Source organism: Microcebus murinus, chromosome 5 (assembly GCF_040939455.1).
Source record: "Microcebus murinus isolate Inina chromosome 5, M.murinus_Inina_mat1.0, whole genome shotgun sequence".
In the NCBI taxonomy this organism is placed as follows: Eukaryota; Metazoa; Chordata; class Mammalia; order Primates; family Cheirogaleidae; genus Microcebus; species Microcebus murinus.
In genome coordinates, this window is record NC_134108.1 from 105,534,101 (window position 1) to 105,554,860 (window position 20,760).

Genomic DNA, 20,760 nt, shown 5'->3' on the forward strand with positions numbered 1-20,760 from the left:
CGTGTCCCTCATGAATATTAATACACCAATCATTCCCATTTATTCTTTTAACAACAGGAAATACTTATTAAGCATCTACTATGAGCCAGGTATTGAAAACATAGTGATGACTGAGTCTTCGGGTGAACACCATTAAAATATATGTCTTTACAACATTAATGTAAAAATACTGCAAGTTATGGACATCTGAATCATAAATAATCAAACCATGACTAAAATCTCATTTAATTCTCACCCAAGCCTGTTAGAAAGTTCAGAGAAGGTCAATAACTATTACAAGCTTCTAGAGCTAATTTATAGTGGAACCAAACTTGAACTTAGGTTTTTGAGTAAACCAGAGTTGTTTTATTTATCCTTTGCTACTTAACCTGAGAAATCAGACTGTGAATCCTTACGATTGTAAAGAATAACTCTCAATTCTCACTTTCCAACAGATTCCAATTTTCTACAAAGTTGCAGCCTGATGTATGGGTGGTTTAACTTATATAAACAGAAACAAAAATTAGGTCATTAAGTAAAAGAGAAACTCCGCTTTCCAGCCTGGAGTTTTCTTTCTTTTTAAGAGCTTGCCTCCGTTGTGCGCAAGGCACCTTGGGAGTTGTAGTCCTAGGCCGAGTCCTGTGGCCGGAGGCGCTAATCCATTGGGACCCAATCATCAGAGAATCAACTTGCTCTCCGCGCTGCGATTGGCTGGAAGTCAGCGGCCGCCCGCCCCACGCCCAGTCGCACAGTCTCTCCCGTCAAGGCGCCACAAGGGCCGGGCGGAGTGTGGCTGACTTGTCTGTTCCAGGGTCGAGTCGTCAGTGATACTTCAGCGCAGCAATGGCAGAACCGCAGCCCGCGTCCAGCGGCCTCACGGACGAGGCCGCCCTCAGCTGCTGCTCCGACGCGGACCCCCGCACAAAGGTGAGCACGGGACCTCATTCTCCCGCCCGGGTCCTGCGCCGGGCGGTTGTGGCCCGGGAGGGGCCGGAGCCCGGGACTCAGCCGGTCCAGATTCTAACCCATCCGGTCGCGCTGCAGGTTCCCGGGCCTTGGGCGGACGGGAGTGGGCCGGGAAGAGGGCCGGTGGTGTCCGATGGGGTGCTCCGTGGGGGCCGCGAAGACTGGAGGGGCTCCATTTCTTCGGGTAATTTCAAAGAGTGTGACTGTATTTGAATTAACTTGTTTATTTTGAGACGATAAGCCTGGCGAACCCAGGGTCAGGTTCCTTGTCTGGGTGTGTGTGTTCCACAGGCCAATTAATTTCAGAACTCCCAGTCATAGATTCAAAGGTCCCCTGTCCACGCCAGGGCCGCCCAGAATCGATCAGTTTTCGTTACCACCCTGACTGCAGGCTTAACTCCTCCAAACTAGTTTGGTCGCTCGAAGTTTGCGCCCAGAATTTCGCTTTTGCTTGGCTTTTGCTGTTGCCTAAGACCACATTTCTTCTGCCTTCCCTGTGTGGGGTGGGCCCCGAGAGAGGTTACAGAATCATGGAGCTTACATCTGAAAAGAATCAGAAATTCCTTCTCTGTCCTTCTCGTTTTACAGTAGTGACCTGGTAAGAGAAATGACTTGTTGCATATGAAGGCTTTTGCTTACTGAACATGTCTATACTAAGTCAGTGTAACTCACTCAGGTGTGGTACCTCCGTGCGTAGACGTAGCAGCCGCTGGGGGAGGTTATTCCATCAGTCAAGTCATCGGTGTCAGCAAATGCATTTGTATTTATTAATTTGATTGCATCATTTGTAAATTTCCTGATTATTGAATATGTGCTTTATGCAGACCTCTGAGAGGCAGATTGGTGATTAAAGACTTTGGTCTTGAATTATAAAGCTCCCTGGAAGCACAGAGGAGGTAGAAGTTTTCATAGGTAGCATCAATAATATAGTGTATGCATAGGGTATTTGGGGCCTCAAGGCCTGCATTTGAATCCCTGCTTGTGTCATTGGCTGCAGTGATCTTGGCAGGGCAATTGGGCTGAGTTTGTAAAAGGAGCATAAAAATATCTCAGAGAGCTGCTATGAGGATAAAATGAGATGAAATGTATTATGTTCTCTAAACTGTGAGGAGTGATACAATTCAAGGTTGTATTTCAGCAGTGAGGATCCGGGCATGCATCAAACAGAAGGTGGTGGTGGGCCCATGCCTTGAAATATGGGTGGGATTCCAGCAGACAGAGTACATGAGAGGGCTGAAGGGGGGAAGGAAGCATCTTAGCAAAATGGCAGAAAGATGCAGTACAGGCCATGGTTTGAAGCAGGGGTGGGGAACCTGTGGCCATCTAGATCCCTAAGTGTGGCCTTTTGACTGAATCCAAATTTTATAGAATAGATCTATAAAGCCACAGGTTCCCCACCCTTGTCGGTTCAGATTATCTAAGCAGTGGTGGAAAAGGCTAACATGGTAGATTGGGGCCAGATCATAGAGAGAGCTTTGGATGTCACATCTAAGGAAGTTATATTTTATATAGGTAGTAGGGAATGATTCAGGATTTTGAAACATTATATAAGGTAGATTGGAGGGATCCAAGTCTGTAGGTGATGAGACCACTTAAAAAGCTCTTCCAGGCCGAGCACGGTAGCTCATACCTCTAATCCTAGCACTCTGGGAGGCTGAGGCAGGCGGATTGCTTGAGGTCAGGAGTTTGAAACCAGCCTGAGCAAGAGCAAGACCCCGTCTCTGCTATAAATAGAAAGAAATTAATTGGCCAACTAATATATATAGAAAAAATTAGCCAGGCATGGTGGCACATGCCTGTAGTTCGAGCTACTCTGGAGGCTAAGGCAGTAGGATTGCTTGAGCCCAGGAGTTTGAGGTTGCTGTGAGCTAGGCTGATGCCATGACACTCACTCTAGCCTAGGCAACAAAGTGAGACCCTGTCTCAAAAAAAAAATAATAAAATATCTTCCAGAAGGTGAGATAAACAATGAGGGTCTCATTTGGAAATGAGAGAGCAGCAGTGGCAGAAAGTAACTTGTTTATTGATCATTTGCATCTTTGTTATAAAGACCAAAGAATATACAGTTGTACCACATCTTTGGCAATCTTTTGACTAACTTTCTTCAAAAGGCCAAATTCTTTTCCTTGTAAGTAGTGCTCTCCTGAAGATAATTCTTTTTACTGTTTCTGTCTGTGTCCTTTGATACACAGTAGAAAATGTCCTCAGGGTTCCCATTATTTCTAAATTACCACTACCAATTTCTGTTTTCACATCATTCCATTGATAGATAGATAGATAGATAGATAGATAGATAGATAGATAGATTTTTTTTAAGTATGGGGCCCCTGTCCCATCTGAGTGGTAGGGAATGGGGTCAAGGAAAACTTTTCAGTCTTGGTAACAGTTGAGCTGAGTTCTATCACATAGGGAGGAAGTAGCTTGATAGAGTTGGATACAGGGGTAGGAGTAGTAGGGAATAGCGAGGAAGAAGGAGGAAGGACAATGGCCAGATGGGTGGCTGACTGTCCTAGGCTATTCTCTGGAGAGAATCATAGTAAAATAAAGGCACAATGACGTGAGAGAACTGAGTCAGGTAATATAATGAAACTGTAGTTACAGGCTATGGGAGTTGAGGGAAGGGTGCACAAAACAATGATTGGGGTACTCAAAGAAAATATGAGAATTCCCATTATGTTCATTTATTTTTCTCACCCTGTAAAGATTTCTATTTGGTAAATATAGTTATACTGATATTGTAAGTGTATATGATTGAAATATATATACATTTATTGGAGGTACATGCTTTTTTTTTAAGCGATAAGGGTATGAAATAGAAAATGTTTGAGATGATCAGCTTAAGGAAGACAGTAATAAAATTCAATGTTGGAGAAGTATACAACAACCATATGTACTTGCTTAGGGGACTTTTCCCCAATTTGTCACATTCCGACATAGATTAAGTAGGGGAAATAACACTAGGAGGAAAGGAAAAAATATATATCCCACCATATTGTAAGTCAGGAAAAAAGAAAACCATTCATTTTTGTTTTGTGGGAGGTATGACACCTAGGGATAGAGAATTAACAAACCCTTTCCCCTTTTATAAGAATTTGACTTTTGGTTAATTCTCTGGTTCTGTTTCCCAGGAAACAATGCAAAATGGGTGTTTTGTTATTAGACAATTTTGCTTATGATAAAAATAACTCAATTGTTATATTGCATCTGGAGAGAGAGAATTATAAATACCTGAGAGGAAGCCATAGCTTTGGACTTCCTTGAATGCAGTGACTCTTATCACTGTCCTTTGTGGAGATTCTGGAAGCTGTGCCTATGGAGTTACTACTAGAGATATTGGCTCCTGTGACATAGGGATTTCTACATTAGGGTGATTCTCATACGTGATGTGGATCTTCTCCCTGCACCTGAGCTACGTAGACTCCTGTAAGTTTGATTTATCCTGGAAATAGACATATGGTGACCAAATACACTCATATCCTGTTGTGGGGGGCAATTGTATAAAGTATTTTTGAAGGCCTCAGCTTCTGGGAAGATGGAGTAGGCAGATTTTTCCCTGTTCTTCCTGCTAAGTACAACTAAAAACTCTGGACATGATATATAAAAGAAAAAGGAAGATTCTGAAAGGTGGTGAAAAAGAAGGCAGACTGGTGGTAAGTTTCCTGAGTTTTCTTTTTGCCTAATATAGCTGAGTTGGAGCTGAAGAAACTGGCAACCTGGAAATGCCGATGGATACAGACAAAAAAAGGAAAACCTACCGAAAGTCTGCTCTGTTTAGCCACAGGACCAAGAAAGGGACAGTATTCTCTAGCAAGACAGAAAACTTTTAGACAATAACTGCTCTACTCCAACTAGACACCACAGAAGAAACTGGCCCCAGCCCCATCCATGCCAGGAAAAGCTAAATGGGGAACCTAGACTTTAACCCGCAGGCTATAATGATGTGCCCAACCTTCCCCTGTCAGGATGGTGTCAGGGAATGCTGAGTAGGAAGCTGGGACTTTCATCCTGCTAGGCTTTTCCCACCTTGCCATGTCGGTGGAAACACATGAGAAACCTAAAACTCCACCCCAACACAGCAGTGGAAATATTTTAAGACAGTTATAAATGGGAAAGGGTGAAGGGATTTTAAAGAGAGGTAAGGTTTCCACACTTAATTCAAACTGATAAAACATCACCAAGTGACTGTGATAAGTTACATATATATATGTGTGTCTATATATATATATACATATATATATATAGTAACACCTAGAACCACATTTAAAAAGCTACAAAGAGATAAATGCAATAACACTATAGATAAAATTGAATTTTAAAAATGTTCAAGTGACCCATGGAAAGGCAAAAAGAAAGACAAAGCAAAAATGAATAATATGGCCAATTTCATCCCTAACATTCCAACAATTACATTAGATATAAGGACATTAAAGGCAGAGATTGAAAGGGTGGATTGAAAACCATGCCCCAGCTGTATACATGAAACTCATTTCAAATATTATACAGGAAAAGGAAGGAGAAGATGTACCATGCATACATTAGTCAAAAGAAAACAAGAGTGGCTATATTAATATCAGATGAAGTAGACTTAAGAGCAAAGAAAATTGCCAGAGATAGAGAAGTACATTATATAATAATGAGAGCTGTGATTGACCAAGAAGATATAACAATCATAAATGTGTGCTGCCAAGCAACAGAGCTATAAAACACCTGAAGCAAAAACCAATACAACTGAAAGGAGAAATAGAAAACTCTACAAATATAGTTGGAGACTTTAAAACTCCTCTTTCAACAATTGATAGAACTAGACAGAAAATTAGCAAGGATATAGAACTCAACACCATCAACAAACAGGATCTAATCAATATTTATAGAGTGTTCTACCCAACAACAGCAGAATACCCCTTTTTTCAAATGTTCACAGATCATCTACCAAAGTAGGCCATGCCCTAGGTCCTAAAACCAACTGCAGCAAATTTAAAAGAATTGAATCATACAATTCTCCAATCACAATGTGTTTTTCACCACAATGGAATTAAACTAGAAATAAGTAGCAGAAACATAACAGGAAAATATCCAAATACTGAGAAACTATACAACATATCTCTAAATAAATAATCCATATATCAAAGAGGAAATCTTAAAAAATATATTGAAGATTTCTCAGGAAATCTTAAAAAATATATTGAACTGAATAAAAATGAAAAAGAATCTCAGCTAAAAACAGGACAAAGAAGGAAATTTATAGCACTGAATGCAGAAATTCTAAAGGAGAAGAAGTCTCAAATCAATAATGTAAGTTTCCTCCTGAGAACCTAGAAAAAGGAAAGCAAAATAAACCCAGAGGAAGTAGAAGAAAGGAAATACTAAAGAGCAGAAATCAATGAAATTGAAGAGATAATCAATGAAACAGAGCTGGTTCTTTGAAAAGACCAAGAGAATTGGCAGAACCTGTAACAAGACTGATGATGAAAAAAAGAGGACACAAACTACCAATACTGTGAATGAAATAAGGGATACCACTGCAGACCTTGCTGGTGGCAGAAAGATAAGTGAATACTAAAAACAACTCCATATACATAATTTCAACAACTATGAAGGGACCAATTCCTTGAAAAACAAACTACCACATCTCACCTGATATGAATTAATTAATTTGAATAGCCTTATATATTAAGAAAATTATATATATAATTAACAAATTTCCCAAAAAGATATCTTCAGATCCAGGGGATTTCACTGGAGAATTCTACCAAATGTAAAAGAAGGATTAACATCAATTATACATAGTCCCTTCCAAAAAGTTGAAGAGGAGGGGAACACTTTTCAATTCATTTTATAAAACTAGTATTAATCTGATACCAAAACCAGATGAAGACAGTACAAAAAAAGAGAAAACTACAGATAAGTATTTCTAACCTATATAGATGTAAAAATCCTTGACAAAATATTAGCAAACAGAATTTAGGACAGGCCTGAGGCTTTGCAGGACAAACCTGCAGGTCCTCAAATTACACAACAAATATGTGGCCAGTGGTTTGTTTCTGATTTGCTGGCTTACTTATCTTAACATTTCTAGCCTTTAGACAAAGCTTCACGTCTTTGTGTATGTGTGTATATATATATATATACATATATATACACATATATATATACATATATATGTATATATTGTGTCTGTGTGTATGTAATTATATACCATGACCAAGTGGGGTTTATTCCAAGGGTAGAAGTCTTTCTGGTTCAATATTCATAAATTAATATAATCCACCATATTAAGAAGGCAAAGAAAAAAAAATCACATTTGCAACTAGATTGCTTGGGCTGGATTTTTTTTCTCCGCCACTTAATTCTCTCAGCAGTAAAATGGGGGTGACAATAATACACCTCATATGGTTATTGTGAAGATTATGTGAATTGGTTTCTTTAAATCACTCAAAACAATGTCTGGCACACAGTGGTTATGTTCCTGTTTTGATGAATGTCTTTGTATATAAATGTTTGTCAGAGTTTCTAATTATTTCCTTCAGTAGATTTTTAGAAGGAGAACATCTTGGTCAAAGAGTATGAATTCTTTTTTTTTTTTTTATGAGACAGAGTCTCACTCTGTTGCCGGGATTAGAGTGCCGTGGCGTCAGCCTAGCTCACAGCGACCTCAAACTCCTGGGCTCAAGTGATTCTCTCCTGCCTCAGCCTCCCAAGTAGTCTGGGCCTACAGGCATGTGCCACCATGCCCGGCTAATATATATATATATATATATATATATATATATATATATATATATATTTTTTAGTTGTCCAGCTAATTTCTTTCTATTTTTTTAGTAGAGACTGGGTCTCGTTCTTGCTCAGGCTGGTCTCGAACTCCTGAGCTCAAATGATCCACCCACCTCGGCCTCCCTGAGTGCTAGGATTACAGGCATGAGCCACCATGCCCAGCCGAGTATGAATTCTTGAAGACTCTTGAGATCCAAATTGCTTTCCAGAAAAATTGTAGGATAGAGATAGCATAGGTAGGGTTGTCTAACTTTGGGCAAGTATTTAGCATGGCATCTGTAGCAAAAATATTCTGTGCGTAAGGTACATGGATTTGAGTATAGCCTTTATGGACTGAACAGAAGTAATGATAAAGTCATTTATAGTCTAGCAATACTAATGTTGGTACTAGGAAGATGTTGAATAGATAAAATATAAACTGAGTCAGAACAGATTTTAAAAGATAGTTTTTAGATTTTATCCTTTTTTTCCTTAACAAGAGACCATTGATGGATGCACCTTGGTTGGATGTATATTATCTCATAATTCTGTAGGTTAGAGGTCCAACATAGGTCCCACTGGTCTAAAAATCAAGGTATGACAGAGCTGCTTTCCTTATTGGAAGCTCTGGAGAAGAATCTGCTTCTAAACTCATTCAGGCTGTTTCCTGCATTCAGTTTCTTTCCATTGTAGGACTGAGGTCTCAGGTTCCTTGGTGGCTATCAGCTTGGGAGGGGCGTGGGCATCAGCCTTTAACTCCTTACCTACATAGCCACCCAGCAGCCGCAGGGCAACTCCTTTCACACTTGCAATCTCTCCAACTTCCCCTACTGCCACACCTCTCTTCTGCTCTCTTAGCTATATCTTTCGGTCTCTTCTGCTTTTAAGATCTGTGTGATTACATTGAATCCATCTAGATAATCCAAGCTAATCTCTCTGTTCTAAGGTCAACTGATAAGTAACCTTAATTCTACCTCAAAGTCCCTCAGCAGTAGCACCCAAGCTAGTGTTTGATAGAATAACCAGGGACACCTCTAGATTTTAGTCCTAGCCTGCAACTCTCTCTAGAAACTGCAGTGCACTGCCTGAGCACCAAGTCTGGTGTGGGCAGGCCAGCTTTCCCCCATTAGGCCTGCTAGCTAAAGCCTATGTAATTGCCTATGGTCCAGCATGAAAGATCACACACAAGATTTTGTCCTGGAGCTGGCTTCCTCAAGCAGACATTGTAACTGGTAGAGAAGCAGCAGTCACTCATATTACCTGGGAGATGGGAATGTTTGTTATTTTTGTAGTGTTTACAGTGTCTTGTTTTAATCTGCTGGAATATGCAGTAAAAGTAGTCTTGCCGCTTGTTAAATTTTTTTTTTTAATTTTTAATTTTTGGTCTCACTTCTTTGCAGTCACAGAGTGACTTTGTAGGTATATTTGAGATTATATTTCAACAAGAGAAAACCAAGGCCTCGTTGTGTCAGGCCAGCATCTGGAGGTCAAGAGCTGCTTTTCTCTTTCTCAGCTGCTTGCTAAAACTGAGACTGTTAGGAATATAGCACCTGACTAAGAAAAGCAACCCAAATATTCTAGAAATATGTAACTTGCCTTTTAACTGATTATAAGCTGTTAAAATAAAGAATTTAATTATTTTCATTAAGATCAGTTTCAATAAGATAAATTGGTTTTTAGGCTAGTTTGGTTTTAAATTAGAATTTAAGTGCTTAAAATTGTAAATTTTGGCCAGATGCAGTGGCTTGTGCCTGTAATCCTAGCATTTGGGGAGGCTGAGGTAGGAGGATGGCTTGAGGCCAGGAGTTTGAGACTAGCCTAAATATGAGCAAGACCCCATCTCTACAGAAAAATAGAAAAATTAACCAGGCATGCTGGCACGTGCCTGTAGTCCCAGCTGCTCGCTAAGGCAGGAGGATTGCTTAAGCCCAGGAGTTGGAGGTTGCATTGTGCTGTGATGATGCCCCTGCATTCTAGCCCAAGTGACAGAGTAAGAGCCTGTCTAAAAAAAAAAAAAAAAGTATATCTTGGTTATTTAAAATTTAGCAAAATAGAAAAATGTAGTTTCCTAATGATGCTGAATGAAGTATATTTATATTTTATATAATGTGCATTATAGGGGAGAGTTATAGCTATCTGGCTGTAAAGGAAGTGATCAGAATTTTCAGGCCTGTTTTCCTAAGTCCATGTGTATAACAGAAAAAAATCTTTTTGGAAGCAATGATGAGGTTAACAGACTCATGGTCTGGGGTGTACCTATAGAAAAAGGAGACCTGAACTTAGAATCAGAAGCCTTGGACAATTAATTTAATTACTCAGTGTCAGTTTCTCATCTATAAAATAGGAATGTGAATATCTATAGATAGTTAAGACCTCACACACAGAGTTATTATACCTAATGAAGTCAAACGCCTAAGTAGTCTTAATAATCTCAACTCTGTGAATTTATATACTTTCTGCCTTTCTCTCAGTCAAGCCTTCTGCTTCCTGATATGTAAATTGAACAGTTTCACAAAGGTATTAGCAACAGTAAGTTTTTATCCTTCTAGTTATTTAGGAGTCTAGGACCTTGTCTCTTGCTAATTTACATGGTTATCAGTAAATGCTTCTGGAAGAGCATTTATGCATTCATTCAGAAAATAATATAGTCATCAAACTCATTATTTATAACATCAGTGCCTTAGTTGAGGTGGCCCAAAAGCAGAGTGGAGACAAGGCAGTAAATAGTTTCTCTGAGAGGTGGTCACTGAGACCTCTGAGAGTGGAGAAGGAAGGCCAGTAATATATATACACGAGTAGATTACCCCCTGGGCAACCGAGGTTCAGACCTGCTGGGGAGCCTCTGAGGGACTTTGTGGAACATGCCTCATAATTGCCCCACTAAGGGACAAGGATGCCCAGTTTTTTATCCACCTTTTTTTTTTTTTTTTTTTTTTGAGACAGAGTCTCACTGTGTTGCACAGGCTAGAGTGAGTGCCGTGGCGTCAGCCTAGCTCACAGCAACCTCAAGCTCCTGGGCTCAAGCAATCCTTCTGTCTCAGCCTCCCGAGTAGCTGGGACCACAGGCATGCATCACCGTGCCCGGCTAATTTTTTTCTATAGATATATTTTTAGTTGGCCAATTAATTTCTTTCTATTTTTAGTCACGACAGGGTCTCGCTCTTGCTCAGGCTGGTTTCGAACTCCTGACCTTGAGCAATCGCCTCTGGCCTCCCAGAATGCTAGGATTACAGGCATGAGCCACTGTGCCAGGCCTATCCACCATTTGGTGAAAGTCATTCCTGGAGTGTAAACTCTTTAGCACTTTGGATCTGCTCCAGCTGGGACTGTAGCCAAAAAACACCACTGGGCAGAGAGCCATAGGAAATTGTAGGTGATAGGTAAGGGAATTGCGTCCAGATGATGTCCAGGGTAGGGTGAGAGGGCAAAGTTTTTCTTTTCTTTTTTAACATTGTGTTATAATGGTAGACTATTTTTGTATCATGTTACAGAAAGCACAATTAATGTTGGTAAGAAGTGGTAAAAAATTAAAGGTGTGTAATATATACTGTTTCTCCTTAGGATTTTCTATTGCATCAGACCATGCTAAGAATTAAGGATCCTAAGAAGTCATTGGATTTTTATACTAGAGTTCTTGGAATGACGTAAGTAAAATATTTATTGGCACCTTAATGTTTAAATACCTGGCTTTGCAAATGTAGGGAATGGTTTCAGACCCATTTAAAAAATTAAAGTTTGTTTCAGAAGTAACAAAAGTCCTTCTGGACAGGAGTCTAGGCATGACTGGAAAGGACTCCTGTTAAATTCCTTTTCTCCTGTACCCCAGCCAGGCTCAATGTTCAACAAAAGACACAAATAGTTACATTTTCTCCAATCTCCCTTTTCTTTGATAGCTATCAGCTAAATCCTTAATATAGTCAGACCCCTCTTGATCTTCTGACTACTTTTAGCCTCTTGTTTATTTCAAAAAAGATACAGAGAAACTCAGACTTGTGGGGGGATGGGGGGAAAGGGCATTTATTGAAACCTTAAAACCTGTACCCCCATAATATGCCGAAATTAAAAAAAAAAAGATACAGATATAAGGATTTATAAAACTGGCCTTTTTTTATAGGCTGCATTTTCTTTTGCCAAACAGGTAATATCCACTGATCTTTCAATCCTTAAAGCATATTTACTTGTTTAGTTTTCTTTTTCTCCAGCTTTATTGAGGTATAATTGACAAATTATTTTGTTGATTTGTTTCCCTGGTTTTTGATCCTATTGATACATAAAGAATAAAATAATGATCTTTAAATTTACTGCTTAGATACACTCCATGGACATTGACAGCAAAATTTAAGAACTCAACAAATGTTTTTATTAAACTGAGTGGTATATATATATATATATATCTGAAAGAACAATAAGGTAATATAGTATATTTTTCACTGAAAATAAACAAAATTCTCTTTTCAAGATACCTGTTTCCATTTATAAATAAGTACTGATTTCAGCTAAATTTCATTATATTTGAAGAATTGATGAATTATAAAAATTTGCTTTTTTATTTTTGCATTTCAGGTATTTACAGAGGAATAAGTTTTTTATGAGGTTTTTCTCACTGATATTTTTTTCTCCTGCTTTTCCCATTAAAATAACCTAATTACATACAGTTCTTATTCTTAATAAAACTTGAATATCACGTTATGCCTTTTCTGATTTGTTTTGGTTTTGTTTTTGTTTTTGAGACAGGGTCTTGTGCTGTTGCCCAGGCTAGAGTATAGTGACAGGATCATAACTCACTGTAGTCTCAAACTCCTGGGCTCAAGCAATCCTCCCACCTCAGCCTCCTCAGTAGCTGGGACTACAGGTGCACACCACCACATTCAGCTAAGTTTTTTTTATTTTTTATAGAGACCAGGTCTTGCTTTGTTGTCCAGACTGGTGGCAACAAACTTGTGGCCTTAAGCACTCTTTCTGCCAAAGTGCTGGGATTACAGGTGTGAGCTGCTATGCCTGGTCATCCTGTTGTTAATGATTCAAGCTTGGGGTTTTTTTTTTTTGTAATTTCAGGCTACTCCAAAAATTTGATTTTCCTACTATGAAGTTTTCCCTCTATTTCTTGGCTTATGAGGATAAAAATGACATCCCCAAAGATAAAGATGAAAAAGTAGCATGGGTATTCTCTAGAAAAGCTACACTTGAACTGACACAGTGAGTATAAATTTCTTTCTTTTTATTTATTCTAGATTTTTTTAAAGGTGGTTTTAAAAAATCTTTTGTTATGTTTTATTTCCTTACTACTTTACTTCAAACCAGGTCTACCTAATCACTTCACATTTGTAACAACATATTTGAGTGTTTTTACATGGACCTTTTGGTCTCTGTATTGTTCTGGTGGCATAGTTAGGGTAAGTGAGATCATTTGTCTTATAAATAGAGATTATAACACCCTGCAATGGTAAGATGTTTGCCAAACTGTAGCTAACTAATATTTAGGTGCTACAACTAAAGTCTTCCAGCAGTTTTGTTCTTTTAATTATCTTGCTACATTTTTGATGCAGAAATTGTTATAGCATGTGTTCCTTTAAAAAGTTGCCAGACCATTTTATAATGATTAATATTCAAATTTTAAGGTATTTTTATAACTTTAACATTTAAAAATGTAGAAAAGTATCTTGACATTGTTTCTCTGCACTCTATAACAACTACCAAAAGAACATTTGTTTCACAGTGTATGATGTAGTGTGCTTCTTGTTTTAAAAGGAAGCTTTGGAATCAAACAGACCTAGACATGAGTCTTGGCTCTGACACTAGTTCTGTGGCCCTTAACTAATTTTATCACCTCTCATAAGTGGCAGTCTCGTCTATAAATTGAAGACATTCAAAACTAGCCCATGGAGCTGTTTTGAGGGCTTAAAGAAATATGAAATACTTAGCACAATGAATGATAGTTGCTATTATTATCATTATTGTTCTTACTGAGATGAGGTTTTATAGTCTCCTTAGTCTAGTTAAAATACTTTGCCCATTTGCCCTTTCTACAGTTGAATATATTTGTAGTAGCAGTGGTTAGACCAACTATGAAAAGTAACATATACACATGGTAAGACTTAAAAGACAGGTTGTTGCAACTTTCTTTTCAGAATATCTGTTCTACAGGACATTTTAGTTATGTTTTCACTCCTTTTGTAGCAATTGGGGCACTGAAGATGATGAAACCCAGAGTTACCACAGTGGCAATTCAGACCCTCGAGGATTTGGTATGTTTGTCTATTTGTATGTAATATATATGGTTTTGTGTGATTTTGCATTATGTACATAATTATGGTTATAATAAACCTAAAACATTAATGGCCTAATTATTAAATATGATCAATTTAATAGAGGTCTAGTTATTTTTATTTTCCATAAATAATGTTATTTGGGAATTATTTTTAGTCTTAGTCTAAATATTACATTTACTCTTTCACAATGATTTTACTTTAAGTCTCTGTATTATATTTCTAGTAGACTTTGTAATTTTAAAACAGAAGCTACAGTTAATTGTAATCCCAATTTCTGCTAGCATATAATTCCATCTGATATAAAATCTCTCAACTGAGATGACAGGATTACAGGCTTCAGTTGGCTGCTATATAGTCAACACCAATAACAAACCTATTAAGTATGAGTAAATGATTATTCTTTTTTAGTGTAGACTATTCTTTTTTTTTTTTTTTTCTGAGATAGAGTCTCATACTGTCACCCAGGATAGAGTGCAGTGGTGTCATCATAGCTCACTGCAACTAAACACCTGGGCTCAACCAATCCTCCTTCCTCAGCCTCCTGAGTAGCTGATACTACAGGTGCATACCACCACGTCTGGCTAATTTTTCTATTTTTTGTAGAGATGGGGTCTCGCTTTTGCTCAGGGTGGTCTCAAAATCCTGCCTCAAGCAATCCTCCTGCCTCAGCCTCCCAAAGTGTTAAGATAACAGGTGTGAGCCACTGTGCCTGGCCTCGTATAGACTATTCTTAACAGATTGAACTACATATGAGCCAGTGTTGATTTATTTTAAATAACTTATAGTTCAGAACAACTAATTAATTCATTTTACCTGGCCATTTAGACCTATATTTGTTCTTTAATATACTGTACATTTTGAACCTACTTGAATCAGTCTGTTTCTAAGTGCCTTATGCTTTGAAATAAACAAGTTTTGGAAGCCACTTGTAGCACTTGGATACCCTGTTGTAATTGTTTCTTCTCTGTATGTTTTTTTGGGGGCTGTCAACTTAGGTCACATTGGAATTGCTGTTCCTGATGTACACGGTGCTTGTAAAAGATTTGAAGAACTGGGGGTCAAATTTGTGAAGAAACCTGATGATGGTGAGTCTGCCCCTTATTGTGTTCAGTCCTCTCTTTAGTTAAGTAATTAATACTTACTAAGCACCCACAGAGGGCGCTGGGGTAGTAAAACACTTCGGCTGCAAATAACAGAAGTCTACTTCAAACAGCTCTTAAAAAGAAGGGAAATTATTGGAAGAATACATGAGTTTCTCAGGGAACTGAAAGATAGCAACTAAGGGTGGCTTCACAAAGGACCAGACACAGGACCTGGGGGGCATCAAAAACCTGGGCTCCCACTCACCAGACCTACCACATTCTCTCATTGGTCATCAGGCTTTCACTATTTTAGGGTGTATCTGGCCACCCAAAAATAAGTTCCTTAAAGTCTCTCTGATCTCAAACTCCTGTCCTCAAGTAATCCTCCCATCTCAGCCTCCCAAAGTGCTGGAACCCAGGCATGAACCACCACGCCTGCTTAAAGTCTATTTTATCTGATATTAATATAACTGTACCAGCTCTTTTTAGTTAATAATTGCTGGCATTTTTTTTCATCTTTTACAACTTCTGTATGTCCTTATGTTTTTAGGTATGTTTCTTGAGACAGCATATATCTGGATTTCCTTGGATTTATATGTATTATAATTATTTTACTTAGATCTGTTTCTGCTATCATAATTTATTTCAATTTTAATTTGAAACATTTCACTATTTCATTTTAATCTTTTTCTTTTTTAATTAACATATTTAACATCCAAATCATCTCCCTAATAAGAAAAGAACTTGTTCCCCTCCACTCCCATCATGTTACTGTTACCTAGACTGGAATATTATTGATTTATTTTTTTTTCTTTTTAGCTTTGGCTTTTTTTAAAAAACATAACAAAAAATATATTAAGGTATTTGATCACCTTATTTTCATACATCCCTTGTAATGTCTTAAGTACCTCAACCAAAACTATTTTCAAAGGGCTTGTAAAGCAAAGCTTTGGAGACTCTCTGTGCCTGGACACCTGTTTATATGAATGACAATTTTGTTGAAAATCCTAGGTTTATTTTCCTTCAATTTTGAAAATATCACTCTATTTTCTTTTTGCAAACAGTGTTGCTATTGAAAAATCTGCTTTCAATCTGATTATATTCTTTTGTATATTTTTCTGTTTTGTTCTGAAAGCTTTTTATATTATTTCTTTATCCTTGCCTCCTTTCTGGGAGATTTTCTTGAACTGGAATACCAATTAGTTAATTTTCCCTCAAATGTATCTGTTCTAATATTTAACCTATCTATTGTGTTCTTAATCATCCGTTATAATTTTCATCTCGAATTTTTGCTTGGTTCCTTTAATATTTTCTTGTTCTTGTTTTGTATTGGGGACATTTCATACTGCTCATTACTTTTACATGTTTAAATGGTTCTTGGTCCATTATTCTAATATTTCTTTTGTTTGAATCTATAATCCATTGTTTTGGGGTTTTTTAATGCTTATGTTTCACAAATTCCTGTTATTTTGGCCTCTGAGCCTTTTCCCCCTGCAGTTGTTAGCTGTTGCAATCCATCAGCCTGTGTGAACAGGGAAGGACCAGACCCCAGTACTTAACAACCCAAGTGATCTCAGGAGGATGGGCTGGGTGAGCCCAGAGTGGAGACCCCTTTGCACCTAGAAATGAGACTTAACACTTAACACTCCACCAAGCAGTTCTTCAGGTCAGGTCCTCCTGCTTTTTTCCTCAGGGAGAAGCAGTCTTAGGAGATACTTCTGAGGTTGTTATTTCCTATTCCTGGATATGTGGCGAGAGGGCTGGGGAGATCAGTTGGCCCCCACCTGTTTATCTTGATTTCTTAAAGCACAAAGCTCCTGCGCTGTCCTTATTTACTCCAAAGGACATCTGAGCAAGTGTGAGGGCAGGTACTGCTGCTCAAGGCACTTGGGGCGGTGGGGTGCAGGGGGAGCAAGAGCAAAACTCCTGTTTATTCTCCCATAGCTGTGATGCACGTCCTTCTGATCTAGGTGAAAACTATCGCCTCCTACACAGACCAGGTTAAAACAGTCATCCCGGCCGGGCGCTGTGGCTCACGCCTGTAATCCTAGCTCTTGGGAGGCCGAGGCGGGCGGATTGCTTCAAGGTCAGGAGTTCGAAACCAGCCTGAGCAAGAGCGAGACCCCGTCTCTACTATAAATAGAAAGAAATTAATTGGCCAACTGATATATATATAAAAAATTAGCCGGGCATGGTGGCACATGCCTGTAGTCCCAGCTACCCGGGAGGCTGAGGCAGAAGGATCACTCGAGCCCAGGAGTTTGAGGTTGCTGTGAGCTAGGCTGACGCCACGGCACTCACTCTAGCCTGGGCAACAAAGCGAGACTCTGTCTCAAAAAAAAAAAAAAAAACAGTCATCCCATCCCATCCCTAACCCTCACCACTAGGGTTTCTTTCTCTCTCACTCTCCTCCCCCCCCCTTTTTTTTTTTTTTTTTTTACATTTTCCATCTGTGTTCCTCTAGGTTTGATCTTGGGGAAAGGAGCCAAACCAATCCAACATCTTGATCCCCAGATAAATTTCTAAGGTCACATTTTTTCCATTTAAGCAAACAACTTTGACCTGTGACCCTTTCAATCCCAGTTATGAATTATTGGGGAAAGAATCTGATTGACAGAGTTTGGGTTACCTAGTATAGTGTTGAAGGGGCTGTGTGACCCAAGCACCTAGGTCTTTTGTGTGGGTAAGCCATGCTACCAGCTTCCTTCAGCCACCCCCTATCCTCTTTTTCTTCTTTATTTTATTATTTTTTTTTCCACTTCTAAAAGGTGTGATCTTTTTCTTCTTTAAAAAAAGACAATTTCTGTGACTGCTGAACTGGTAGCATGAAATGGTTTCATGAAGGTGAAGCAAATACCTTATAACTCTGAAACCTAAAAGATGCAGCTAGTCCCACAGTTTATTTCAGGAGGGCTGGTTTTCAGGTATGTATGGAAGATAACTTTTAGTCATTATGAAAAACATGCATTTGGGCAACACTGACAATATAGAATTTTTATAAATTAAAACTATAAACGAAAGAATGTACTTCATTAAAATGCCAATTAAAATTGAATTAATAAAATTTGTTTTAATTTTTAAGTTTTTTTTTGTTGTCTTTTCAATAATGAAAACTTTCATTTTATAGGTAAAATGAAAGGCTTGGCATTTATTCAAGATCCTGATGGTTACTGGATTGAAATTTTGAATCCTAACAAAATGGCGACTATTATTTAGTGCCATGAAAATGCTCCTTTGAGATTTTGGTGAAGACAGAGATTAAAAAGGAAACAATGTGATTCAAGATATTCAGATAGCAGAAGCATCTAGGACTGATGGATCATGGTCGCAATTCAAATTATTCTTAAATTCATTTCCCTTTCCTATTTCAGCTGGATTTTTTTCGCCTAACTGTTCAGTCATTCTGCTTTTAAAGTAATGCTTTATCTTATGTCCTTGAATATAGTTGTATAACTTTACTTTTTAGTTAATAATTAAAACAATTCCCTTTAGAAGCTGTATTTATTTGCCGCCTTCTATCTCCTAAATAATACGTCTCTTCAAGTTTGCATTTGAATCATCATTTTCCAAAAAAAAGTATTTAACATGTTTTTGTCATGGTTATCTTCTGGGGTTTCAATTCCTCAGAAATAACTTTTCACAGTGGAAAGTAAAGAACATAAAACAGGAGTGAAACTTCATGTGTACTTCAAACAGTACAAAGTGTTTATTTTACAAAAGAGCAGGTACTCTTGAGAGTAATTCAGGATCATGCTGACAAGAATACTGATAGAAAAAGTAGTTTCTTTTTATTTATAAAGTACATTTAAAGTTCAAGGACTAACCTCATTTAATTGGGAATGGGAAGAGGGAAAAGAATATTTACTGGGTACCCAGACACTAGACTGTAACATATTTTATCTCATTTAATACTTACAACTATCCCTATAAGAAAGAAAGCAGGCTAAACATGTAAAATAACTTTAGTGAATTGAAGGCAATATAAATAGTCTCAAATATTTAAGATCTCATCATCATTTTAGTATTTAGATTGTGCCTCAGAATTAGTACCTCACAATACCTCCTCCTGTCGCAGAAACCTGTGAATTTGAGCATTGTGCTCTTGGCTCTCGAGTCTCAGTACCATGGTGAGGGAAGAAGTAGAAGAAGTGTTAGCACAAGACTGCTCTAGGACCCCCTGTTATTCCTGCACAGGTAATGCTTGTATTAGTTGTGAAGAGACCTCCCTACTCCAAGGTCTTCTGAGCAAGTAGCCACGTGTAATAAATTATGTTCAGTAAAAACTTAGTTATCAGAAATCTCAGCGGTCTTCCCTCCCATGATTGACATTTAATGGGTTTTTAAATATCAAAGTGATTTTGAAAATCTCTAATGACCTGGAAAATAAAAACATCCAGTTTGTGGTTGACTACGTTTGGCTTTTCTTTCTGTAGACTCTAATGGAAAACCTTTGGATAGGCCATGCCAACTGTGCTTGCACTGCTAGAAGCACTTTACATTTCCTTTTTGAATGAAAAATTGATTTGTGTGAGCAGTTTAAACAAACAACAGTACTTACATACTGAAATAAAATAAAATTTCAACTAAGACTCTGTTTGAATTTTAAGCTTCTGTCTAACAAGTTCTTTATTTTAAAAAGCCTGGCGTTAGTACTGAAAGGATTTGAAAAGTCATGCAGGTTCGTTCTGAACTAGCAATAGATGTCGTTCTGTACAGCTGTAAAGTGGGTAGTTTCTATGGATAAGGAAGTGTGGGAAAGGTGGGAAGAGGAAAGTAAATAATAAATAAAAGATTGTGGTAGATAAAGTGCAAAGAGAAGAAAGGCCATATATCAAAAGGTGAGTCATAGGAACTTACAAAGACCAAATTTACATGTTGAGTACTAGAGTTAGCAAATAGAAGGGCTAACAGATTCGTCAGTTCATTCGCTTAAGCCTTATTTCCAGGAAAGAAGTCTTCTCTACTAAGTAGAGAAATATCTTTGCCAAAATATAGCCCTTGCTTATTCCTTAAATTCATTCATATATGAATTGAAAAAACTATACAGTTGACCCTTGAATAACATGGGTTTGAACTGCCTAGGTCCACTTACACAAGAATTTTTTCAACTAAATGCAGATTGAAAACTCAGTATTTGTGGGATGTGAAACACATTATCTGGAGGGCTGACTTTTCATATATCCGACTGTGGGACTTGAATATCTGAGGATTTTGGTATCCATGGGAGATCCTGGAACAAATCTTCTGCATATATTGAAAGATGATTGTATATCCTATCACCAGGCCTTGCCTGGGAAAAGAACAATTCACTTCCAAATTAACTTGCCTGAGAAGTGATGATATGAAAGGGTGAACTAGATCACAAGAAGTTTTCTTGTTTTCCATGATTACAATCAATATAGAATAAGGCAGTCTCCCATGAACTCTACATAGCTAAGAGTGGAACTCAGTTATGATACAGGTGGTTTGAGTTAAAAGCTGATGGCTGGAAGGGTATTTTGACCTGGATTGCACACAGTGTGTCTTAGTTCAGGGTGCTATAATAAAAATACCACAGACTGGCTGGCTTAAACAACAGACGTATTTCTCACAGTTCTGGAGGCTGGGAAATTTAAGATTGAGGCACCAGCAGATGCAGTGTCTGGTGAGGCCCCCTTCCTGGCTTGTAGACAGATGTCTTCTCGTTGTGTTTTAACAAAGCCAAGAAGTCG

At 38.1% G+C, this 20,760-nt stretch overlaps 1 protein-coding gene across 1 annotated transcript; it reads left to right on the forward strand.

Moving 5' to 3' along the window:
• Nucleotides 1-703: 703 nt before the first annotated feature.
• GLO1 (glyoxalase I) lies at nt 704-19,636 on the forward strand. The gene is made up of 6 exons (XM_012746871.3): nt 704-906; nt 11,260-11,342; nt 12,754-12,894; nt 13,876-13,943; nt 14,963-15,052; nt 18,177-19,636. The coding sequence occupies exons 1-6, from the start codon at nt 823-825 to the stop codon at nt 18,263-18,265; spliced, it is 555 nt and encodes a 184-aa protein (XP_012602325.1). The 5' UTR covers nt 704-822; the 3' UTR covers nt 18,266-19,636.
• Nucleotides 19,637-20,760: the final 1,124 nt, after the last annotated feature.

Bases quoted from the DNA above. Each gene is read 5' to 3' on its own strand.
- GLO1 (XM_012746871.3), top strand. From the start codon at position 823: ATGGCAGAACCGCAGCCCGCGTCCAGCGGCCTCACGGACGAGGCCGCC. The intron at 12,895-13,875 runs GTGAGTATAAAT...CTCCTTTTGTAG, and splicing joins GCTACACTTGAACTGACACA to CAATTGGGGCACTGAAGATG. The intron at 15,053-18,176 runs GTGAGTCTGCCC...TTCATTTTATAG, and splicing joins TGTGAAGAAACCTGATGATG to GTAAAATGAAAGGCTTGGCA.